The following is a 25,860-nucleotide window of genomic DNA, read 5'->3' on the forward strand; positions in this document are numbered from 1 at the left end:
TATACATCAAAGTGTTTACAGGGGTTACCTATGGATGGCAGGTGATTTATTTCCCTTGTATTTGATCTCCAAATTTTCTACACTGAGTTTCTTACATAGTGAAACAATCAATTAATGTTTAAAAGACTGTTGAGAACAGACATCCTCTGCTCTTGCCAGATGCACAGGCGCCTGTCCCACCCGTTGGCTGTCTATGCGAATGACCAGTGGTCCTGCTTGGACCAGGGACAGCACTCGGGGAAAGGTGAAAGGGCAAGAGGCCTGGGACAGGGCACTGGGTGTCCATTCTGCACTGAGCTGACTGCTTCTGAAGTAATTCCTCTGGAAATGTAAAAACGTTTCTACTCCTTAGTCCTTTTAAACATTTATTTATTTACTGTACAAAATATTTACACTATCACTGCAATTGTCTGGCCCTTTTGCCTGGCCTGACAAATCTGCAGCAGGGCTTGGTCTCTGCTGAAGTTCTAGAAACACCGATGCTCTCCTTGTTGTTTACTTCATGTCTGGTCTCCTTCGAAGACATGGAAAGGCCAGGTGGCTAGCTGACCCCCCAAGTACCTGGTCTACAAGGGGGTAATTAAAAGAACTGGCCAAAATAAGAAACATGAGTAGAAAATTGCCCAGGGAGTAACAGACACTCTTCCTTCTCTCCAACATATCGTATCTTTTTCCCACACTGGCTATGTAGTACCAAAGCAGGATTAGGAAGAAAGAAAAAGTAAAAGAAAGGCCTAAAAGAGCAAAGACATTTTTGAGTAGAGTTAGGGGGGAGAGAGTAAACTGGAAGAATAGAAAACCACAATAGTACCAAAGGGTTTTGTTCAACAAAGACCCTGGGGCGAAGGACCACCACGGGGACACAGCTGCCCCAGATGGGCTGCAGTGGTGCCCAGGATGCTTTGAAAAGTGCTATGACTAGAGCTTAAAATGACAGCTCTAGCCAAGAAAATCACAGCGAGCTCCAGCATCAGTCTCCAGAGGGCTGCTGGAGGGGAGGATGTAGAGTCCAGAAGAGGAATCCCTGCCAAAGACAGCAGAACCAGCCCACATGCCCGAGTTGGAAACTCCTCTCTGGGCCCGAGGGGCAGCATCGCGCTTCCCAGGGTGATGATGACGCCTGCCTGTACACAGCCCATGGGAAACCACTGGGGCAAGCAGCAGCACCTTGTCCTGGTCCCTGAGGAGAGCAGTGACCATGTGGTATGGAGGACCCTGTGGTGAGAGGCCCTGATGCTGGCTCCTGGACCCCATGAATGAGGAAGGTCAGCACCCGCGCCGAGGACAAATGACAACTGCAGAGCAGTGAGGTCACGCAGGAACAGCAGCAGCTCAGGAGGGCTGCTTCCTCACGGTCCGGGAACAGGAGGGCTCAGACATGCTTCCAGGAGGCCCCGGCAGCGCCACAAGTCCTGCCTCCTCGCTGGACTCCGTGTACTTGCTGGTTTTGGCAATAAAGATGGCTTGTAATATTCGCAGAGTTAAATGCCCCATTGGGAACGGTAGCTTGCAGCAAAGGCTTTTGAAAAACAGAAATTTGGGGGAAGTTGATGACATTTTGAGTCTTGAAAATGTTTTCATTCAAATTATAATGAAAAAGGATGTTGCCATCTTCCAGAGACAGCAGCAGGTTCTTGTCAATCATCACGTAACAGTGAACCTGACCTCTCTTCCTCCCTCCTTAGATCCCCTTGCTGGTAACCGATGGAGTGAAGGGAAGTAACTGGGACGGCTAGGTGTTTACTATCTGATGTACCCTCTCTATCTATGTTCCCAGGTCCTGACTCCAAAGACCTGTGAGAAGCACTTAAACGACTGGTCCCTTTTCCCTTGGCTGCCTCAGTGCTGCCAGAGAACAGCAAGCAGAGAGAGAAGCATGGGTCAGTGTCATGCTGTTCTCTGACTGTCCCAGTCCTTTGCTACAAAACTGTCTTCAGTAGAAAGCTAAAGAATCCCTAGCTCTTAGCAGACTGCGGCACTTGGAGGTAGGTGGCCAGGCCCACCCAGGCACACCTCAGTGCTAAGAACAAACTCGGGGACAAGCGTCAGTAGTCTTCCAGCCAGCCATGTGCCTGGATGCGCCCCAAACCTTACAGGAGAACCTGATGCAGCACTGCAGGCCACGGCCCAGCTATCTTTCACATTTTTAGGTCCGTCTGTTTTTCTCACTGGCTCAAACTCAAGAAAAAGCTTAGAGAGTGCTTCTTTAGGGATTAATGAGCGTTTCCAGAAATGCCTGCAGGGAAAGCTCCTTTTCCAGTCTGACACCACAAAAAAAGATCCTTTTGTGCTCTCAGTCCCCATTAGAGGTAGTCCCATGCCACGGCCTGTGCCTGCCATTGTGCAGAGGGACAAAACCAGACTGCGAATGTGGGCCACTTCCAATCGGTGCTTGTCCTGGCTCCTGAGGAGAAGAGGCAATGGCCCTGTCCACAAGGACGCGCATACCTCAGGCCAAGTCCTGAGGGCCACAGGGGGCACCCTGGAGGAGCCTAGCAGAGGAGGTTGAGCAAGGCGAGGACACCAGCTACCCAAGAGAGCTGAGCCCTTTGTGTCATCTCCTTCAGCCGCTGAGGCAGTGCCCGCTACCGAGATCTAAGAACCACGTGAAATGACTGCAGCAGTCCTCTTCTCGTGCCTGAATGAGCAGCTCAGACTACACACCGCGCCGAAGTGGCCTGTGGGGAAGATGCGCGGGGCGGGGCGAGGGAAGGACGAGGCTTGTAGGTGACCGAATACTCCCGACACGGGCGCATGCACAGCTTCTGGTTGTGGTGATGTGTGCGTTAGGGGCAGTGGCTAGGAAGTGGTTACGACGTCTGTTTTGTGCACCCAGATCCTCCAGAAGCACGGGAGCCGCGAGGACAGCAGGGGCGGTCAGAGCATGCCGAAGCCTTCGCAGCCCTCGCTGATGGCCACCTGCAGCATCCTGTGCACCTCTTCATACGAGTCATACGTCGGGAGGCACAGCTGGTTAAAACTGGAAGGGCAGGGGGACGCAGTTAGCTCAGACCGCCCGCGACACTGGCAAGGCTGGAAAGGGGATCCCCACGGCAGCACGCAGCGGGCAGTCGGGTACCTACCACGTGTGTGCGGTTGGCAGCGTGCTATGGGTCGGAGCGGCAATAATCTGGAACGAGGGACAGAGGGCGGCAAAACCTCCGGGCGGCAGTTGGGAGGAGCCCGTCGTGAACTGAAGGAGGCGGGCAAGCTCCTCCTGCGTCAGACTGGAAACCACGGTCCAAAACCACCGCATGACCTGGCAGGGAGGGCACAGGCTGGGGTCGCACCAGGGTGTCACCTCGGATTTGGCCCCGAGGGGAAGGAACCGGACAGCCTGCAGCGGGGGTGTGCCCCAGTTACCATTCTATGAGGACGCAGGTAGGAATGGGGAGTCGGCAAACTCTAGGAATACCCACTGTCACAGAGTCAGGACGGTAGTCACCGACTGCTTGGTTCTGCTTCTCTGAATTCCCCGTGCACGGCCTGTGGCCGTCAGCACGACAGCCAGCAGGGACCAGGGCTCCCTTTTGCCTAAACAACCACCTGGCTTTCCCACATGTATTACGTTTTCCCAGTGACACGTTTGCTTCTGTGACTCCTTGGCTTTCTTCTTCTGAAACTTTTTCTTTACAACATGGTACAAATCCAACTAAAAGACAGTTGGCCCACTTACCTTTTCTCTGAAATGCCATGAGCCACCAACGACCACTGCATGGGCTTTGAAGTCAGACACACTGATGTCCCCCGTCCCACACATCAGCAGCTGGAGAGACAGTCAGGTGTCACAAAGACAGTCAGAGGGACAAAGACCCAACATGAGGACAATTACCTCTGTTAACATGCAAAAATGTGGAATAAAGAGAATACCAGGAAAAAGACCAAAGGTGAGGTCAGAATGCCAGAATACCGCGTTAGGAAAATCAATTATAATAAGCTAATGGTTCCTAACCAGTGTGGTACAAATCACAGCTTTTAAAAAAACACATAGATGTCTGTGGCCTTACCTTAGACCTATCGAATCAGAATCTCTAGGAGTGAGTTAGGAGCTTGTGTATTTTGAAAAAGTTCCCCAAGTGTTTCTGATGCGCACATCTAATTAAGAACTGCTGCTGTAGATTATTTTGAATTGAAACAAAGGACAAAAAGGAAACCACGTTTACCGACAGTGTGCTCTGGACACAGCCTAGAAATACCAGGGAGCAAAGCAGGCCTTTCCCTTTAACGAAGACCACCAGCCCCATTTATAAATTTGTCAGCTGGCCTTTCCTTTCCCCCAGGATCCATCCTTTTGTGGACTGAACTTTTACTACCTTCCTTCCCTTCAGCCCTGACTACTTGATCAGATAAATTAGAAAGCATGCCAAAAAATGAGAACATTAATGGGATCAGAGCCCCAATAAACATTTTGTTCATGTCCTAATCTGGTTCAGAATCCTGCGTGCTGCTTAGTAGACTGTGAGTACTCATTCAATAATTATAAAGAATGATACAGCCTAATCAAGAGAGAAGAAAAGCCCAAATTAAGCCCGAGGAGTCTTGGCTCCTCCAAAAAGAACTTGCTAAGCTAATGAGTAACTAAGAGCAGGATGTAGAACAACTGTAAGAGACTGTCCTTCCTTCCATTTACAAATTGTTACAAGTGCTCTGCTTCATGATAAAACAAAACATACCAGTAGCTATTCCTCAGCCCCCCGAAATAACAGCACTAGGTGACAGGTCTATCAGAAGCTTCAGGCTGAGACGGAGAGTTTATTTTGTTTAGATTTCATATCCAAAGGTGCAAAATGTGATAAAAATTGCATAAAACTTTGATTCTTGTTTTTGAAGCCAATTCAGTTAGTAAGAATAAATATTGTGTAAGATCACCTGAAACTGCTTTTTTGTTTTTTCATTTTCAAAGAAGCACTTTCTCCTTACAGGAAACAGTTTGCAAAAACACACTCCTCATAAGCCTATGGGAAACTGAAACTAATAATTTGCATTTTATGTATCAGCTGTTAGCATTAGGTAAAAACAAACTGATTTTATTTTTTGCCCATACCTGATATGAACTTCAATTTTGCTCATTGCAGAATGGTATTTACCATCTTAGAGCCATTTTTTGGTTATTTCAGGATCTGAAATAACACTGTATTATTAGGTTGGTATAAAAGTAATTGCGGTTTTTGCAATTATTTTTGACCCCTTAAACCGTAATTACTTTTGCACCAACCTAATATATATCATTGTGGCCCCAAACTTTGAAATACGTCAACATCTGTTGATTTGTCTCCGTCCCTATAATGTAGCTCCACGAGAGCAGGGACTTTGTTTTATTCGCTGCTCTCTCCCCAGTGCTCCAGACAGACATGGCATGTAGGAGGCACTCAATAAACAGTCCCTGAACAAATAAATTCTATTATTGCCTTAGGTCACCTGTAAATGTCACAGATTTACAAAGACTGTACATGATACCAACATTCTTTAGTACTCAACCAGTATCACTAATAATTGGTAAATAAATGAATAGTAATTATTACTCTTCAAAACTAGTTATTTGCTGGTTTCTAATTTTCACATTCTAACTTTGTAAAAGCTGAAGAAAGGGTCAATGCACAGAAGAGTGACAAAAGTGAAATCAACTCTTGCCTAAAGGGCTCTCCTACCACATCTCATAACAGAAGGTGTAATAAGCTGGTTCCTGTGGGCCTACTAAAACACTGAGTCGAGAACGGGGGTTTGCAATTGTAAGCACTTACCTCAAGCTCATTTTCATCAAAAATAGCCAGAAGGTTCTCAGGGACCAACTCATTCAAGCCTGAAACAAAGTAGCCCAGTTAAAGCCACACCCACACCATGGATACAGGTAACTTCATCTGAAAGCCAAGAGTAGACAGAATCTCACCTTTGAGGAAATGTTCCACCTCCTCTTTCACTTGACTGGCCAGCCGATATTGAGCCAGCAAATTTAAATAGAAGATTTTATTCGCATTGGTGACTGGGGTTTGAGCTCCACCTGTCATGAGTTCTACAACCTGAAATAGGAGGCAAAAGACAGACAGAGAGAGGCTGGAGACGGGAGTGTATAAGATGATCTGCCCCACAAACACAGCATGATGGAACTCCATCACCATCACATTTCTGCTGTGCATTCAGCTTCTCAACACACTTGGTTTTTTATGTGTTGTTAAGTTCAGGGTTCCTACCACTATTGCTATATTCTACTAGCTACTATCTCTGAAGTGGGTATTTGAGTGAGTTTTCTCTGACTTGGTCAAATAATGGTGATGCAATAGGAAGATACTATGGTTCCTTGCTAGCAATTTTTTGATGTCTCTATGATCCAAAATTAAACCAGTACTTACCTCTTCTCTTAAGCCCCTGAGCCAATTGAGACTAAATAAAGCCAGATACGTAGTGAAGAAGTCTTTTTAGGTCTCAGACCATCTAAGATGAAAACAGCTGTTTCCTTCCATTCTTCCCTTACAGTCCCACAATGGTCACAAGTGATATGTGATTATCAGCACAAGGTACCAGTGGTCACACTTTTTCAGTCATTGATAGTTTGCTTTCTTTCAATTGTACGTTACTGCACCTTTAGCTTCATCGTTATCATTTGACATTGTTTAACCCCAAAATATAAACAGAATCACATTTGCATCAGAAATACTTTTGGCCAATAGTTTCGTAATGAAAAGTTTAAAAATATTTAGGTACAGTATTACAATAGGAGTCATGTACATCGCCACCACCGAAGCTGAGAGAGGCACTGCCATCCCTTCCAAAGCTCCTTGTGCAGTGACACTTCATTATCACTAAGTTCTTTTTCTACTGGAAGGGAAGAATGGGTGGGCTAGATGGGCTCATGCATCTTTTGTTCCACGCAAATGGGCTAAGATCATAAAGTGTGGGATGCAATGCCCTAAAGCTGTGCTGCCCAATATGGATGCCACTAGCCAGAGGTGGTTATTTACATTTAAACTAATGAAAATAAAATGAGCAATTCAGTTATTTGGTTACATTAGCCACGTTTTGGGTGCTCAAAAAACAGCACAAATAGAGAACATCTGGTCCTCTTTCTCACCTTATCCAGTTGACCTGATTTGTTATATTTCTCTTCAGCAAAGACCAGCTCCATTTCACTCATGTCATTGTTGAGGATGAAACAAACTTTGGATTTGTAGAATTCTGGGTCATCGGTTTCAAAGTACTGAGGAGACAGAGAGACACAGAACAGAACATGACTACTCTTAACCAGAAGTGAAATTTGTCACTGCTCGGAACCACTTATCCCTTCAACCTTAAGAATAACAAGCTCAGAGGCAGAGATTCCAGAGTTAATGGCCAGAGGCCCTAGCAGAAAATGCACACCTCTGACATTACCTTGTAATGCATGCGTAGTCCTATGATTTGGGCCAAGAAAGAACGGGTGAAGCGAGCGCGGACCAACTGCTTGTAGGCTCCTCCTAGTGAGGACTCATAGAGACACTTGCCCACCAGCCGCCCTGCAAACTCATAGATCTTCAAACGCAGATGAGGGGGACGATTAGGGTTGGGATGTACCTGTCAAAGAAAGAGATTAAAGGCTCTGTGCCATTTTTCTTCAAGCCTAGTTTTAGAAAGACCCTCCCTCCTAACTCCCTCTCAAAGGAGCAAGAATTTCAGTATTAGGATCAAAGAGCCCATCCAAATGATACTGGCTTTTTGGTAGCCACCACTGAGAAATTCAGAGTGACTGGAGGATAAGAGCAAAAATGGACTTACATTAAGTTGAAGATGAAACTTACATTAAATTTGTGGCTTAATCTGGCTGAGTATGAAGTTAACTTGATGTGGGGATGATGTGATGTCTTTTCCCTAAACTTCTTGCGTGTACCTCTCTAGTCCTGACACCTCTGCATAGTCAAAGATCTGGTACAGAATTCAATAGCGTCAAGTATGTTTTGAGAAAGTAGCTTAATTCTTAATAGTAGAATAGCCCCTGCATTAGAATGCTTTTTAGTCAAATATTCATCTGTCTGCATTTTCTCTTATCTTACAGATGAAATAATGAAGACAAAGAGGAGGGAGGCAATCTGATTAGTTTATATTGTAAGTATCAGAATTAAGAACAGGGCCCAGGTCGTCAGATTCCCAGGACAGGTTCATAGCCTCAAACCTTTGTTAGTCTATCCATAACATAATCCACGTTTTCCATCCACCCATGGCGAAGTCACAGACTCACTAATGCTTGGTTGTTGTCACTGAATCGGGTGAAGAGCTGATTGGTGGTATCAAACAGTGCTTTGCAGATTAGCTCAAACCATTCCCGACGAGGCCCTCCCCAGTCCAGAGCTGCAAAGTATAATAAAAATAAAAAGTGACTCTGGCCTACAACCTCTTATCATGCTTATTCATTTAGTCATCATTTTACACTCCACATTCTCTCCATTCTGCCACCTTAAGTGTTTCCCCATTCCAACTCACCTAAACTGTGGACTTTTTTTTGAAATCCCACCCTTTTCTGTAAGATTATTCTGATCACTAAGCTAATGGCCTCTAGTGTGAAAACACAGGCAATCAGAGATCTCAGGAAACGGACATTTCTCCTGGTTCTACAAAGGCTACTTGGCCCTCCTGGTTCACACTCTGACAGCTCTCTCCCCAAGTCCCTGTCTGTCTGTGCTCTATGAGCTCCACCACGCCATCCGGCCAGTAAACACCACTCTTTTCATCTTGACTCATGACTTTTTCCCTTGGAAAAAGAAACTGGTGTGTGTGTGTGTGTGTGCGTGTGTGTTAGGGGAGTTTTCTTTTTTGTGGAGAGGGGGTAAGGAGGAGGGTAGGAGTGAGGAGGAGAGTTTAAAAAGATGAATATGAAATTCCAAAACTGACCTTCTTCATCTTGGAAAACCACTTCAAAGTTCTTGCTCCAATCTGAGATGGAAAAATTCCGCGTGGCTTTCAGAGACTGAACAGCAGTGAAAGGGAGAAAAGGATCAGAACAGCGGCATAACTTGGGTGTGAAGGACAGAAGCATAAGAACATTTAACTAACGACTCACAGATAAACTTTAATAATACCATCTCATATTTAAAATGCATGTATTTCCAGAAAAAATTTAAGGTTTTAAAAAATAATCGAATTCATCTTCACACCACCACTTTGTTGGCAAGTTGAAGCTTTATCTTTTCTTTTTTTTAAAATTCTCATTTTATTAATGAGAAAACTCTTAAACAGAGAACTAAAAATAGCTCAAATTAGTAAGCTGTCAGCAAGAGAACCAAAGAGTCCTGGTTTAAAGTAAAATACAGTCTATCCACTAGATGTCTTTATCTGAAGGCTCGGTTCAGACAGGGAGCCATGCCACACAGAGAATGTGGCTGAGAAAAGAGGTTTCCAGTCTCACCTACCAGAGCCAAACATCACAAACACATTTTGGACAGGGACCAAGCCTTCTCATTCTTGGGGAATGTAAGAACTATGCCAGTGTCTGTGAAGTGGAGACAGACACACATCAGGTGTTCCTTTTCCATCAGACCAGAGTGACAGCAAAAATCATTGCCTTTAATCCAACAAGAGCTCTCTATTTCAGGGATTCAGTAACAAAACTTTCTTCTGTGACAACTACTTATACCTGCTGACATAGGAGTTCCATGAGATTATTCAGGAACTGGTTCAGTACAGATTCTAAAGCCAAGCAGCTAGTCAACCAGTCTCTGCCCTCAATAATATACCTCCAACAAGACTGGCCCAAATTTAGTATAATCAAACACACAGAGCAGTCTTTGATATGTTTAAAGAAGAGAAATATGGGTTTCATGAAAAAGATAACCTGCAGAGTATAGCCAAAGAGGTTTCTAAGGTGGAAAAGTTTGATAACTATTGACAGAGATGAAACTTTACGCACCGATTCCAACAAAGCATGTCTGCTGACCTTCAGGGTGACTTTGGAATGTGGTCTTTTCATATGTACCTGCCGAAGCTCTCGCTGGAAAAAGTTCACCTTGTCCTGAAAGGTCTCAGAGCCTCCTGAGGAGCAGCAAGATCCATCATGATTACAGCCTTAGTCATAGCAGACATCTGTGAAGGCCACCTCCACACCCTCAGGCACCCAGGTAGCTGGCGCCACGGCTTCCCCATGAGAAGTCACGTCCAACCTTACCTATGTTCTTATGGAGGGAGCGGATGAAAGTGGCTGCTAGGATGTTCCTCTCCTTACAGCTGAGCTCCACAGGAGGCTGAATGCCATCATCCACCACCAGTGTGAGGAGCTTATGAACAGGGTCAGGGCCCAGGTATGAAAACTAACAAAGGAAGACAAGGGAGTTAATCCATAAAACCCTCAAAGCCAGCAAAAGCCCTCCACATCCCTGCCCTGTACCAACTGACAAAAACAAGCTAAACTTGTTTGCTCCAAGAAAGTACCTCCCAAAAGTACATCTCCTTGTTTTTCACTGCAGTGCTCTACAATTCAAATTTTATTTTAAATTATTTGAGTCGCAGAGACCGCCTTTGGTAAGGATCATAGGCAATAAACACCACAGACCTTTCAACATAAAATGTAAGACAGGTGAAAGTAGTAAGGATACATAAAACAGCAACAATTACCCGAAGAGGCTGAGCAAACTGGATGGAGGAAAGTCATTTGCCTTTAGACTACAAAGCTCAGAAAAGTTAAAACTAAACATTTTTTTAATATATGAGAATACTGATTTAAAGGAGCTTTAGCACACGGGGAGACTAAGCTTGGGACAGAATTACAAACACCCTTGCTGTTAACTTAGTCTTAGGGGCAAAAGATAACTGCTAAATATTCTGACTTGCATCTAAATTCCTGATTCTGGAAGGACATGTCTTTCTAGAATGTCTCTATTCTTCATGCCTTTCATGAGGAGATAATGACAAAAAAGCTGAGACATTCTGGAGTTGCAGTCTGCTCAGCCATGAACCAGATGTCGGGTCCCACTTACTTTGGTTCCTGGGCACACGCGGAAGGTGTAAAGGCGCCAGGGAATGATTTTCAGGTAGAACTCCTTCACTGAGAATTGCTGGAGGACCAACATACAGAAAATGAAGTGAATGATAAATAAAGGGCTCTATCTGGGTATTGTAATTCAAATATCAGAGTCCCTAGGTACATTTCTCATGATAACCTTTTTACTCTGTGGACAAAAAGGATCATTTAAGTCAGTACTGAAATCAAATAAATAACATCACTCTATCTTAAAATGGGCAAATTAGTGCTTGCTTCGGCAGCACATATATTAAAGTGGGCAAATTAAAAATATTACTCTGACAGTAAATTTTCACCCAGAAACATTTCATAATCTTGACACTCCAGTTTTACTACCATTTCTAAATAGCTGAGATCTGGTTTTCTGAGTAGAGAGCAATTCACCTATCAACAAACAAAATCTCCTTCTTCTCAGCTGGGTGCTGCTCTGAGAGACTTCCTCCAAGTCAATGAACAGGGAACACCAGTGGCCATACCCACTGCTTTATCCCTATTTCAATGGTACCAATGGTTTGCTGGGGAAGAGGGGTGGGGTGGTGTCTCATACAAAAAAAAGCTCATAAAAATCCCTTATGTAAGAATGAAGAATGGTCTCTTTATGCCATTTACAAAAAGGGAAAAAACAACGTCATAATTTTTAATATTAAAAAAAAAATGTATCTGAATGTGTAGATCAGATTTTTTCTTGAATTTTAAAAACTCTTCATTAAATTTCACATACATACTAAAGAAAACAGTATGATGAACCCATCACCAGCTTCAACATTCATCAATTCATAACCAACTTTTGTTCATCTATAACCCAGCAGCTCCCTCATTACCATTCCCCCCAGGACAAATTAAGGCTAGATTTTAAAATGATAAATGGTACAGAGCAAAGTGTTCTGAAGAACAGAACCAGAACTCAGTTTGGGTTATGAGATTAAAGGGATGTTTCAAGGGTCTCAGTTTTCTGAGGTTTGAATGAATAAGTAAAATGCAAATGTTAAAAAGAAAATCCCTAAAACAAAGCGCCTCTTAGTTCAGGGGCCTTGAGAAGTTCACCTCCTTGTCTCTGCCAAAACTCCTCTATCCCAATCCTGAAGCCGGTGACATCCATTTACTGTGGTTTCACAAATCCAGAATGAAAGATCAAATTGTTTCGAAATAGCACAAGGAACCAACAGTAATTTTTACACTAGTGAGAAATTTGTAATGGTTAAAGTAGCTTTCTTTAAAACTCTAAAAGCCATGCCTTGAAAAATCTTCTCAGAAGCAATCAAAGGGCAGAATGCCACAGGTGCTCCAAAGCTCCAAGGCACACAGAATCTCTAGACAGAGATTTCATCTAGTCCAAACCAAACATTTGCAGCAGGAGAGATGGCACGGTCTGCCATTCAACTTTAAGTAGCCTCATTTAGTATCCCAGACACCCTACAAGATCTGGCCCTGATTCTCAGACTATTACTTTGTGGGTTTGTTACCAAATACCAATTACAGGCAGGGTCAGGCAGGGGGATTTTAAGGCAAGAATGGGAGTTCCAACCTTTGGTGACACATAGCAGTACACCTTCTTCGGTTTCTTCACCTTCTCAGGGGTTTGACACTCAGAGGGTGAATCTTCTTCTTCCTCCTCAACAGCCGTGGAAGGCCGGCGCTGGGAAGAGCTCATGTGCATGGGTGGAAGGTGCCACGGCGTGCTGGTACAGTTGGTAGCATTATAAAGATAAGCCTCAAAGTAAATGCTCACTCCTGAGGTGGACACATTGCGTTCGACAATATTCTTCTCATTCTCTGAAGTGGAACAAGGAATAAGGTTTAAAGTAGGAGTCGGGAGAAAAAAAAAATCACCTATCATTAGACCTTTAGTCCACAGAACTCTAAACTAAGTTTGGCTCAGACAGCAAATGTTTGTGAGGTTAGTCAGAAGAGGGCAGATATGCAAAGAACGGGGCTTAGGGATAGGACTAAATCACAGCTTTTCTTTCAACTCACCACTTAGGACAATAATGTCAAATTCGCCATTATTGATTGGCTGATTTTGGTATGAAATGCAGGCATGGAAGCAGCCGCGAGAATGCAGGGTGAGTCGCAAGAACACCTGGCAGGTCTGCCTGTTGGATGTCACTGACTTCTCAAATGAGACCCCTGTGCTCTCTTCTTCTTGGGGACCGAGCTGTAAGAGAAAAAAAAGCATCACTAAACATATATCATTTTCCCTATTTGCATAGCACTTTACTCTTTACAAAGAACTTTCCTATCTATAAGCCAATCTAAGTCTCATAATTACTAATGAGATAGGTATTGGGAGATGAAGAAAGGATAGCACAGAAGTCAGGGCGGAGATAAGAGATGGAAGTGAATTAGAAAGGACGAGAATGAGAGAAAGGAGTGCACAGAGAAAGACAGGAGGCTGCTTACCTCATGAATGGACAAACTGTAATTGTGCTCATCTCTCAAGGATGTGGAATTGTTTGTAGGATTGTCGTATTCATCTCGGGGCACTATTTGAAGGGTGTGTGGCTGCCCACAGGTCAACACGAGAGTAGAAAAATGGCACACAATTTTGGTCTTGGAAGGTACCACCATTCCTGCAATAAAGACAATGGAATCTAACATTTAGAGAGGTGCTTTCAGGGCACAAATATTGCTCAATCAGTGAGTCCTAGAGAGCTGGGTCCCAGCCCAACTCCTAGGGGTAAACAATACCATTAAGAGGCAGAGAGCAAGAAAGAAAACAAAGAGATTAAATCAAATAAACTTTGGGGACTCCGTTTTACAAATTCCTAACCACTGTAGGCACTAAACAAAATGAGAAAAGAACGTGGAGAAAACAGAACTGAGAGTTACAGACATAGTAGCTAGAGTCCCACTGGGAATTTACAAGTGAGACAGGTCTTAAAAATAAGTGCTGAACAATCGCAAAACAAACAAACAAACAAAAACCCTAAATACTTAGGTGTAAATCTAACACAACGTATTCAAGACTTACATAGGGAAAACCACAAGATGCTCATAAAAGAAATATAAAAGGTCTAAATAAATGGTGAAATGTACCATGTTTAGGAATTGGAACACTCAACTCAGTAACGATGTCAATTCTCCCCAAATGACATGACGGTTTAACACAATTCTTATCAATATGTCAGCACGATGTTTTGTAGCTTTAGACAATATTATTCTAAAACATATATGGAAAGACAAAGGACCTAGAATGGCTAAAATAACTCTGAAATAGAAAAGTGAGAAGAGTCAGTTTACCCAATTTCAAAACTTACTATATAGCTACATCACCAAGATTCTGTGGTATGGGTGGAGAGACAGACACATCGATCAATGGAACAGAAGAGAGAACCCAGAAACAGAGCCCTATAAATATGCCCAACTCTCCCTGACATAGGTGCAAAGCAATGTAATGGGAAAGATACTTTTTCAACAAATGGTGCTGGAGCAGCTAGATAGTTATATGCCAAAAAAAAAAAAAAAAAAAAAAGAAAAAAAGAGAGAACCTTGATACAAGTCTCACAAGTAAAAATGAACTAAAAACAATCACGACCTTAAATATAAAATGTAAAACTATGTAACTTTTAGGGGGAAAAAATAGGAGAAAATCTTCAAGATCTAGGACTAGTCAAAGGGTTTTCAGACACCAAAAGTATGATCCAAAAAAGAAAAAACTGATACAATGACTTCACCAAAATGAAAAATTTTTGCACTGTGAAGTCCCTGATAAGGAGATGAGAAAATCAGCTGAAGATTGAGAGAAAATATCTGCAAACCACATATTTAACAAAGGACTATAGTATGTAAAGAACTCTCAAAACTAAATAGTAAAAAACCAAAAAATCCAATTACAAAAGGGGCAAAAGACATTTCACCAAAGAGGATACAGAGATGGCAAACAGCACATGAAAAGATGTCCAACATCGTTAACCATTAGGGAAATACAAATTAAAACTACCACACACTTACCAGAATGGCTAAAACGAAAAATAGTGACAATATCAAATGTTGACGAGGATGTGAAGAAACTGGATTATTCATACACTGCTGGTGGGAATGTAAAATGCTACAGGCACTCTGGAAGAGAGTTTGGCAGTTTCTTAAAAATACTAAATATGCAACTACCATATGACCCAGCAATTGCATTCCAGGGCATTTATTTATACCAAAGAAATAAAAACTTATGTTCATATGAAAACCTGTATATGAATGTTCATAGGTTTAGTCATAATAGCACAAAACTGGAAAAAACCAAATGTCCTTCAACTGGTGAATGGTGAAGAAACTATGGTACATTCACACAATGGAATACTACTCAGCAATAAAAAGGAACCAACTATTGATAAACTCAAGAACCTGGATGAATCTCCAGGGAATTCTGCTGAGTGAAAAGAAGTTATGTAACCAAAAGGTTATATACTATATGATTCCCTTTATATAACATTCTTGAAATGACAACATTTATAAAAATGGAGAACAGATTAGTGACTGTGAGGGGTTAGGGGAGAGGTGGGTGTGAGAGGAGAAATGGGTGTGGCTATAGAAAGGCAACAGGAAGTATCCTGGCGGTGGGAAACGCTCAGCATCTCGACTGCGCCAGTGTGAGAAACCTGGCTGTGATACGGTACTACGGTTATGTAAAACGTTATCATTGAGGGAAACTGAGTCAAGGGTACACCAGATTTCTCTGTATTATTTCGTACAACTGCATAGGAAACTATAATTATCTCAAAATAAAGAGTTGTTGCAGAAGCAAGAATCACAGATTACACTTTTAGGCTTAGAAGTCAGTGAGCATCTATCATCTGGCAAGAAGGATGTGAAGGGGGAAAAAGCGGTAGTTATTTCCAGAAACTTGAGTAGACACTCTTCAGTGAGAAGTAAAACACATATCGGCAGCAAGGGTGGGATTAGGGTCAAAGTGTCTTTACTTGAAAAGGTTTCAAAAATCAGAAGAATTTACCTTTTGTCAACAGCAAAACGCAAAGATGAATGGGTGTGGCTGTGTCCCAATAAAACCATATTTACAGAAATAGGAGGTGCACCTGATTTAAACCTTGGGCCATAGTTTGCCAACCTCTGATCTACCAGGCTGATGACCCAGCAATTCCACTCCCAAAGAACTGAAAACATGTGTCCACAAAAAAACTTGTACACAAATGTTCACAGCAGCATTATACGTAGCAGTCAAAAGCAACAACTCCCAAATGTCCATCAACCGATGAACAGAAAAATAAAATGTGGTATATCCATACAGGGGAATATTATTTGGCAATTAAAAAGACATGAAGTACTGATTCATGCTACAGCAGGAATGAACCTTAAAAGTATTATGCTAAGTGAAACAAGCCAGTCATGAGCGGTCAAGTGTGTTCGGATTACACTGATTCGCAATGTAAGTAACAAAGCAGTAGCCAGAGTAGGCAAATCCACAGAGGCAACAGGTTAGTGGTGGCCTAGGGCTGTGGGGTGAGTGACTACGAATGGGTACACGGTGATGGGGTGATAAAAATGCTCTAAAATGAATGTGGTATAAGTTGTACAACTCTATGAATTTTAAAAACCATTATATATTTTAAATGGATCAATTATATGGCATATGAATTAAATCTGAATAAATATGTTGTTTAAAAAAGGGTACGATTGCAAAAAGAAAAAGGAAGGAAAGGAAAGAGGGAGAGAAAGGGAGAGAGAACGTACCTGGCTGAAAAATCTTGTAGTAGGGACTGTAGGCTACATTTAATCCCCCAAGCTTCACTGAGATCTCGTAACGCCCGGCCCTGCGCACAGTGAAAGCCACCTTGACCACGTTGGAACTGGGCTCCTGGAGCACTTCTTGGGTCACCGGAATTTCCACTGCTAGTTCAACATGAGAGATGTGAACTCTTAGTCCCACAGGCCGATGTGCAGGGAAAGGTTGCCCGTTCTTATAGAATAACTACAGTGGGGAGAAGAGAGGAACCCATTAGTGAGCAGGGGGAGAAAATCATTTCCCATCTAACTCAAAAAAGTGTGGAGCGAGAGGAGGTAGCTGGTAAAAGCCAGTAACTACTCGCTCCGACAGTCCTGCAGACACAGGGAGACACAAATTCTCTCAATACTTCAAGGAAAACCATTAAATCATGAACAAATTCTTAACCTGTTTTGAGGGCGGGGTAAGATACATCATTAAATCAATTTCAACTTGACATTTCTGAACGATAAACGCTGCCTCCTCTGTCTTATCAGCCCTTTTTATTATATTATCACTGCTAACCCCAATGGAAAGGTAAGTCAGTGGGTACCACTGGCACCGAGTGAACTAAAGCACCAGGCGAAGCTAGGAGGGCTCAGGCTATCAAGCCAAGCACAACGCTGCACAGGAGACGTCATCACGGGGCAGAACACTATTTCTCTAAAGGGCCAGAGAGTAAATATTTTTGGCTTTATGGGTCATACACAGCTATTCAGTTGTGGTTAACTACTCAAGTGTGAAAGCAGCTATCAGCAAAACGCAAAGATGAATGGGTGTGGCTATGTCCCAATAAAACCATATTTACAGAAATAGGAGGTGCACCTGATTTAACCCTTGGGCCATAGTTTGCCAACCTCTGATCTACGACACCTATTCTTTTCTGTAATATTTTTCTTATTTTGAAAAGGTAACATTAAGCTTTATATTTCTTTAAAGCTAAGCACCCATTAAACCAAAATGATAGAGAAACTTATGACTCTTCAGATATTAACAATCCCCAAGTTCCTGGGAGGGACTGAAAAACAAGGGAAAATGTTAACCTTCCAGGCCAGCACCACCAACGGACTGAACTGGGCTCGGGAAAGCAAGTGACTCAGAAACCCCAATGGGTATGGAGACAGAAACATGCCCTTACATGCACTCGGAAGGCCATGCTGTGGCCCACCTCATAGGGGTCCTTCCAATCCCAGGAGACTTTGCAAGACCGGGGATCCAGGTAATTTCCCCGCACGTAGTCATAAATAGTCCGGTCCCCTCGGCGCTCACGGTCCTCATTCTGGAGAAAGCTGACTACACGTGCGGCGAGCTCAAAGAGGAACTTAATCGTGAAGAAGAATGCAACCACAGACACTGTGATTCCGCCTATGCGAAAGAGAGAACACACAGACACCTGCCAGTTACACATTACAGCTTCTCCTTATGGAACAGGCTAGCCATCTCTCAAAAATTGAAGAAGTCAGGACGAGATAGCAAGACTGCCAAAGAAACACTGCACTGGGTGTACCTCTGTGGGGGAAGAGAGGAACTTCTCTACCACGGCTCAGATACAATAGTCCTTGGGCCAACTCCCACCCACTGCCTGCTTTTGTAAATACAGTTTGATTCATTTACATATTGTCTAGGGCTGCTTTTGAACTAAACAGCAATTGTGACAGAGACTGCAGAGGCTGGGAAGCTGAAAATATTTACTCGTTGGACCTTCATAGAAAAAGTTTGCCAAGCCTTGTTCTATACAATGGACCACATAATCATGCCCACCCCCTGCACGTGCTGCCCCCTTTCAGAAATAGTAAAAAGAATGTGCATTTTATTCCCGCCATTTGGAAGCCTTCCCCTCCCTTGTCCACTTGGCCAAAGCCCTTCCCAACAACCACCAGTTAGGGCTTCCCTCTTCTGGGTTCCCTCAATCTCCTGTACATTTACCTATTATAACTTTTCTCCCCCTTATCCACTTCCCCCTTCATGGTATGAACTTCTTGAAGGCAAATTTTTGCCTTTGACTCTGCAGGAAACAGTGTCTGGCACTGACTATAATTACTCAATAAATATTTCCCAAATGAATGAATTCCACTGCCAACTCTGTGAAGGTACTTTCTGGCATAACTGGAAATATGTCCAAGTCTATTTTCAAAGGGAAAAGGGATAGAAAAGGAAGCAAAAAGGATGTAAGTATCCCCAACAAAAAGATAATAAAGAGAACTCTTTCCAGAACATACCAATAACGTAAAACATCAGGTCCCTTCAATGCCGACAGACAGCCGAGGATCACAGCTGCAACTGCAGAAGAAAACTTGTTCAGTTTTTTTCTCCAACTCTTTCTTACAGCCACCTCAGCTTGACAGGTGCCCCATGACATACTTCAGAGAAACAGAGAGTGCATCATTCCCCCTAAAGACTACTAATCTACTGACCACCCTAGGAATACCACAAACAGCCACTTGCTTTATTGCTAATTACAAAATGTAATAACATGGCTTTCATCTTCTTAGATCCAGGGCCCCGAGACAGTTTCCCTCCCCCATGCAAAGCGGTGCTAATCAACACAAGCAAAGAGGACAATGGAGTCACTTTCCACTTATATTTGCCTTCTGGAAGTAATTCATCTAAGTAGAAATAGTTCTATAAAATGTGGATTTGTAAAAGCAAGTATTATCATCATTTTGGCATTATATAATTAAAACGAACCCTGGCTCATCCCAGTAACAAGCAGTAGGCATGTCAGAGCAGTCCTTTTTGCTGTTACCAATGAGACAAACTAATGGGCCCTGTGGAAGATGAGCTCAGCAGAAAGGCCCAGGAGAAAACAAAAGGAGGAGACTGTACTTCTCATCCTAAGTGATGCCTGCCAAAGTCAGAACAATTCATACAGGGGCCAGAGTTTGAGGGGAAACTTTCACTGTTTATTAAACCTGTTTCCAGAGTAAGACTTCAATTATTACTCATTTGAACCACCCAAGGTACTGTCAAAGAAAAATACAATGTACACTAACATTTGTATCTTATCACTGAGTTTTGACCTTAGTTTATGTTCTCCATTCTACAATGCACTGAGTTCATCCTTTCTTTTAGGGCTAATATATGTTAAAGTCATCGATGTTATCTCAAGCCAGCACCTTTTATCAGCTCTTCTAGCCCCTTGTGTGTTTCACTTTCCATTTCAGAGTGGTAAATAACATGAGGCAAAGAACCAGTCTTAAAAATTCTCTACAGCATCCAACATGATTGCATATAGTAATTGCAATAAGTATGAAGAAAATATCTGCTGAATGGATAAGGTCAAATGTCTATTTGATCCAGAATGTCTAAGAATCGGGAATTTTCCAGATGCGACCTTCCTTTGAGACATACTTTTTAAAGATTTAAACACTTCTTAATTAGCAGGATATTCACTTAAGCCGGGGGTCACAAGCTCTTCAGACCCAAAGGTGTCAATCTACTTCACTTCTACAAGTACGTGTTAAATACCAATGCCTAGAGCCGTAAGTGCTCACGGATGGCGTGGTATCCAGTTTTATGGTCCTATTCTCCTTATCTTGAGCTCTTATTTTTCTACAACAGTTTCCACAGCACCCTCCACTTTCTGCTGCTCACACTTCTCCTTCATAAAATTATTTTGGAACTCTTCCCCAGTCTAATTCAAAGCAAAAAGAAGCAGTATGTTAAGCCTCCATCATACTATTTCATGCAATTCAGCTACATGAGTAGTTTGTTTCTTTTCAAATTCATCTGTTTAGTGTCCTTGCCCTTAACACAATTCAGCAAACTGTGATACCCAAAGCTAGCGGAATAACAGTAGTATGTAGTAGTAAACTAGTACTTACAACCACCTTATTGATCCACTTACCATAAGCCAAACACTGCAATGTTTTACATATTAGCCTAAGTAATTGTCACCATAACAACTTGGTAAAATAAGCATTATTATCCTCATTTCACAGATTTTAAAAAAACAAAACTGGGTTTAGAAAAGTTAACTTGCTGAACATCTTGCAGCTGGTTAAGTGACAGAGCTGAGACTCAGATCCATGTCTAACTCTGAATCTCAGTGACATTAACCTCATAGAACACTGAATCGTGAAAAAGCCTGGAGTCACAGAGACAGTGAAGTATTTGGGAAAAGATTTAAGAAAACAGGTTAAAAAAAAAGGTATGAAAAACATTACCCAATCCTGCTGTAAGAATCTCACCATGAGGCTAAAATTAGAAAGATAAATGCTTATAGCTCTTCTAAAAAATCTTCTGAAATAAAAATAAAGCGTGACAGAAGAAAAAAGAATGCAGTACCAATTATCTAATGCAGAAGTATCACTTGCTTACTAAAGGATCCCAGGCAAGATGCTTAATACTACAGCACTTTGGCTCACATCACCTACAAAAGCAGGGGAGGGGGAAGTACTTGAAAATATCTCTCTCAAGGGAATGTTAGAAAGTTGATTAATATGCATATTCTAAAACGCTTTGCTTTTTTTGGAGTACAAAGACTTATAATTACAACATCAAATAAATTTTAGCCCTAACATTGAAGATCTGTTGTAAAAAAGTCATTTCCCAGAAATGGAGAATTTATTTCTTTTTACTCCAAGATGCCCTTCTGGGAGCAAGGTCAATTCTAACTGCAACCGTGCACTTCAACAGCTTTTCCTTGCTGAAAAGGCACAGGGACTGGCCACTGAGTTCATGTACTGCATCCCAGTAACAAGTGAACCTTAACTAGGCTACTGACTTACCTTTAAACGAGGGCCCATGTTCTGAGAACCGAGTGCAGCACGCCTTCCTATTCACCGAAGCAGGTAACGTGGCCCTCTCACCTTGTCTTCAACTTCCACATGCGAGAAAATAGCCGCAAGAACAACGGAAAGTGTCTGTCCATCAGACCTTCACTGAGGGTGTGTCACAGAAGCAGATGGTCAATGTTTCTGGAATGAACTGGGTGACTTCCAGGGCGGAGAAATATAACCCCAAAATACATCATCCCTGGACTTCTCTCTAGTGCAGGGCACAACCCACTGCCAAAGGAGGCATCTGTTGTGCTGCCTCAGGATCCTACCCTACAAAGAAACAAGGGTCAGTGGAACAGGTTTTTATTTCTGACAGAGCATCCCCAGAAAACAAAAAGAGGAGGTAGAACAGACAGTGGGAACACTGACACACTAAAAACGACCACAGCAGGTAAACGCTGACCAAATTTTCCCAATTAAAACTCCACAAGAAAAGGCAAGCGGCACTGCCACTGCCCTACCCGTGTCACTCCCAGAGGGAAGCTCCAGGACTTCAGTTGAAGCCGACGCTTCAGCAGATGCACAGTAGAGCACAGATTTAGGGGGAGCCTCATCACAACCACATGCCCCGTTTGTCTGACGGGGCTGGAGCAGGGGGTCTGGCAACAAGGTGAAGAGACATGAGAGAGAGGCTGGGTGGTGAGCAGGTTAGAGCGCCTGTCCGTGCATTTCCAAGGCACGGTTAAACAATGCCGAGCTTATCTTTCAACAGTAAAATTTGCTACTATGAGTGAGGGGGGGAAAAGTCTTTGAACTTTCAAGATAAAGTCCCTAAGTAATAAAATTCAATCAAGTCCGTCTGTAACTCAAAGATATTCATGAACTAATGTAGCAGAAAGGGGGTTATGGCAAGGCATACACAAACAGCCACCATAAAACAAATGAGAAGAGACTATTAATCACTAAATGAAGACACAGTCTCTTTCCACATGGCAGGGACTGTTCTCAGTGCTTCATACATATTAATTCACAACCCCAAAACATAGGTGCAATTATCCCTATTTTACAAATGAGGAAACTGAAGCACTTTCTCAAGGTAATTCCTCAAGATTACACACAATAGGTAGCAGACTTGAGTCAAACCCAGACAACCTGGACCCAGAATCCATGCTTTTAATGACTACTCTCTACCATGGGAAATCAAGAAAACACAAAATACTAATAAGAGCACAAGTACAGAATGAGTGAAGGCCAGCAGATCAAACAAGTTGGCAAACTTTTATAATTAAAAATAAATAAGTATATGTATTTATTTTAAAATATGGTGACAGACTTGCCAAATACATGAGCCAAAACCTGGGTCAACTAACAATTGGAACCAGCTTAAAGGATCTGCAAACAAGAGAAGAGTTACATAAACTATAAGAGATCTATTAGAATGCTATATAAGCATTTTAAAAATGACACTCTTAAAGAATAACAACACAAGGAATTGCTCACAAATAAAATGTTAAATGGAAAAGCAAGCAAAAAATTATTTACATTGCATGAGCCCAATTTTTAAAATATTACATTACATAAAGAAGACTGGAAGGAACAACACAAAAATGTTACCAGTGGTCATCTCCTGGTGTATGGAATTATAAATAATTTTTATTTTCTACCTGTACCTTTTAGTGTTTTCTAAGTTCTTAATGATTCAAGACCACATAAAAAGTTTCTATTTCTGAAGAATGATTTTTTTTTCCCTAAAAAAAAGGAAAGAACAGGCAAGTGTTCCTTTTCTCAAATAAGAAAACTGCATTAAAAACTTAGCTAAACATAATAAAATGTACTAAACTTTTACTTCTATTCATTCTGATCTTAGTGGGCCTCCAACCAACTCTGTGATCAGCTATTTAATTACTAAATCAATTAACTCCTGGTTCCATCATGTTTACTGTGCCCCGCCATGAACCACCATGCTTTAACCCCCTCACCCCCACCCCACCTCAATGCTTCAGTGTCTCTAATGAGCTTCAAGACTCAAGTCAAGCACCACCACCTTTCCTGGTCCAACTCCCAGGCCCCTCTGAAGGCTTCCCCCATGCCAGGCAGAACTAACCCCTTCCTCTGTTGTAATACTCCTATGCTGAAGATACCTCTATTCTAGCATTTATTAGTCTGCACTGTAATACAGTTGTCTCTCCCGATGGATTGCGGGCTTCCTGAGGACGCTGACTGGGTCTTCCTCATCTTTGCCTCCCAATGGCTAGTATGGCATTCAGAGTCTATCTCAGAGCCTGTACTTTCACAGGTTCCTGTACTTTCGCACATTCCTGTGCACGTGCAAGTTAGAGAAGCATGGCAGAGCAGTCCACCTGAGAAGGGACCCAATATTCTGCACCTCTAAGAGGCTCACAGGGAAGGCTGATGCTGCAGATCATGCTTTCAAGAGCAAGGGTCTACAGAGAGAGTCGGCAAACTACAACCTGCAGGCCAAATCCAGACAGCCACGTGTTTCGGTTAAAAAAAAAAAAAAAAAAAAAAAAAAAGCTTTGTAAAAAAAGAACGAACACAGCCAAGTTCATTTGTCTGTATGTTATCTGTGACTGCTTTTGTACTACATCGGCGGAGTGCAGTAGTTGTAGCAGAGATATATGGCCTACAAAGTTTTTCTATCTAACCCTTCACAAAAAGTTTACCCATCTGGTGTAGAGGTCTTAGTCTTAAAGCTATATAACTGCCTTGTATAAATGAAATCATTTTTATAAATCAAAAGAGTATACAATCATTTTCTTCCAGTTCTACCATTCCTTTTTTAGGAAAAGAACTATAAAACTTGCAACATTCAAATGTTTCTCCTGGCTAATTTCAACTGCTATTTAAAAGCTTTATGCCTCCCATACCCCAAGTAGGACTTTTATACAATCACTTCCCAAAGTACATGTTTCATAAGCCATGTTTGCATTTCATCAAGGCTGTAATTTCCTAAAACCAGTACCCCAGGAACTAAATACTATATCTGGGTTTCTAAAATTATTACAATACACATCACTGATTCAGTCTCTACTTTTAAAGTGCTATTCTAAAAAGCTATGAAAAAAATGACGTGAAAGTCCACTTATAATTTTTGTAAATAAAGCGGCAGTTACAGCACACACGAGTTCCAAATATCACCCACTGAGCTGCACAAAACAAGATAGGACAAAAGAAAGATGTTGGCTTGGTAAGATGTAGCCTCCAGCATTGTCTACACAGAAGCACCAGCCACGAGTCCAAGGAAATCAAAGGAAAAAAACAAATCATTCAATTAGCCATAGGCCCATCGGTTAGTGGTCTAACTAAGGAGGTTCCAAGAAATAAAGTGTACCATCAGATACTTTAGATTATTCGTTTACATTTTTCCTTTGCTTCATTTCATCCTTGGTTTATTCTCCCCACCCCCACAACCCACCATAAAAGATTGCCCTCCCTCATCAAGTTTATACTCTTGAGATATTTATACAGTTGTGTATTCCTGCTATCTTGGTTCAGCCAAGTTATACAGTTTTCATTTATATTCTTTCCTCATCAGTCAGCCCCTCCAGTCTCTTAATCATTCCTGTGGGTCTTCTGTGAACTCTCTCCAGCTAGTCCCCAGTGAGCTGGTAATGAGGTGCCTCCAACTGACTGCAGCCTTCCAGGAACAGCCGCGTTACTCAGAACAGGATGAGCTCACCCTCTTGGTTCCATGACATAATACTCTTGAGTAGACAATCCCCCAAATCACAGAAAGCTAGAATGCTGCCATATTAGACTATAACCCAATTCCACGCTTCCCAGATTTGGGCGTTGGGGCATGCCAGAATGTGCTAGAAGCCAGAGAATAAATGACACATGTTCCCGTAGCATCTAGTTAATAGAGAATCAGGTGGGTGAGGATAAAAAAATATTTTCATGTTGAAACAAATTCATAGATAATAAAATAGAATGCAAAATATGCATGCATTTCTAAAGATAAAACATGGATATGTTCAAAATATTCAACTATTTTGTACTGGAGGCAGAAAGGTTGCTTGGAGCTCTGCTCCCAGGCCCCAAGGGGTTCAACGCCCAGCCCCAAAGGGGTTCCATACCCACGATCCTCTACCACTAGAGGTACTTGGGCTGAAAAGTTTGAGAAGCACTATAACCCCCGCTCAACTTCTAGTCTATTACCCATTACCACCCATCCCATATACTCCCATTTTGAATAGAATTGTATTTTCTCTATGTTCCCTATCCCTAGAGATCTGTATTTTTCTCTCAGCCTAAAATTCACTGTAATTCACTCACTACCAACATCTTTAGGTTCTTCTGTATCGTTCGTTCTTCATTTCCTATTTCTTGAGCATATGCTGTATGCCAAAAGCTAAAGTCACAAGCATAAAGAAGCCTGGGGGGGAGATGGACAATACAATGTGGCAAGTACTGCAGAAGAGGACTAA

The 25,860-nt window shown here is 42.3% G+C and overlaps 1 protein-coding gene across 4 annotated transcripts in view; it reads right to left on the reverse strand.

Moving 5' to 3' along the window:
- Nucleotides 1–352: 352 nt before the first annotated feature.
- The window catches only part of AREL1 (apoptosis resistant E3 ubiquitin protein ligase 1), a 35,435-nt gene continuing 9,927 nt past the window's right edge, over nucleotides 353–25,860 (reverse strand). Inside the window, exons 2-20 of one of the 4 annotated variants that reach the window (XM_019733516.3) lie at nucleotides 21,422–21,742; nucleotides 18,911–18,971; nucleotides 17,860–18,056; nucleotides 16,661–16,898; nucleotides 13,379–13,548; nucleotides 12,953–13,133; nucleotides 12,504–12,751; nucleotides 10,935–11,012; nucleotides 10,127–10,268; nucleotides 9,872–9,993; nucleotides 8,857–8,932; nucleotides 8,207–8,316; nucleotides 7,366–7,545; nucleotides 7,067–7,192; nucleotides 5,888–6,017; nucleotides 5,742–5,800; nucleotides 3,677–3,766; nucleotides 3,084–3,259; nucleotides 353–2,980 (exon numbers count right to left, since the gene is read on the reverse strand). In XM_019733516.3, coding sequence (XP_019589075.1) covers nucleotides 2,878–2,980; nucleotides 3,084–3,259; nucleotides 3,677–3,766; nucleotides 5,742–5,800; nucleotides 5,888–6,017; nucleotides 7,067–7,192; nucleotides 7,366–7,545; nucleotides 8,207–8,316; nucleotides 8,857–8,932; nucleotides 9,872–9,993; nucleotides 10,127–10,268; nucleotides 10,935–11,012; nucleotides 12,504–12,751; nucleotides 12,953–13,133; nucleotides 13,379–13,548; nucleotides 16,661–16,898; nucleotides 17,860–18,056; nucleotides 18,911–18,926 — 2,442 coding nt within the window. In that variant the 5' untranslated portion in view covers nucleotides 18,927–18,971; nucleotides 21,422–21,742 and the 3' untranslated portion in view covers nucleotides 353–2,877. Of the gene's footprint in view, nucleotides 2,981–3,083; nucleotides 3,260–3,676; nucleotides 3,767–5,741; nucleotides 5,801–5,887; nucleotides 6,018–7,066; nucleotides 7,193–7,365; nucleotides 7,546–8,206; nucleotides 8,317–8,856; nucleotides 8,933–9,871; nucleotides 9,994–10,126; nucleotides 10,269–10,934; nucleotides 11,013–12,503; nucleotides 12,752–12,952; nucleotides 13,134–13,378; nucleotides 13,549–14,929; nucleotides 15,033–16,660; nucleotides 16,899–17,829; nucleotides 18,057–18,910; nucleotides 18,972–21,421; nucleotides 21,743–25,860 lie in introns of those variants that run through there. The other 3 variants (XM_019733513.3, XM_019733515.3, XM_088797405.1) reach the window with 3 other exon arrangements.

Source organism: Rhinolophus sinicus, chromosome 3 (assembly GCF_057876585.1).
Source record: "Rhinolophus sinicus isolate RSI-liver-muscle chromosome 3, RSI-T2T, whole genome shotgun sequence".
Taxonomy (NCBI): Eukaryota; Metazoa; Chordata; class Mammalia; order Chiroptera; family Rhinolophidae; genus Rhinolophus; species Rhinolophus sinicus.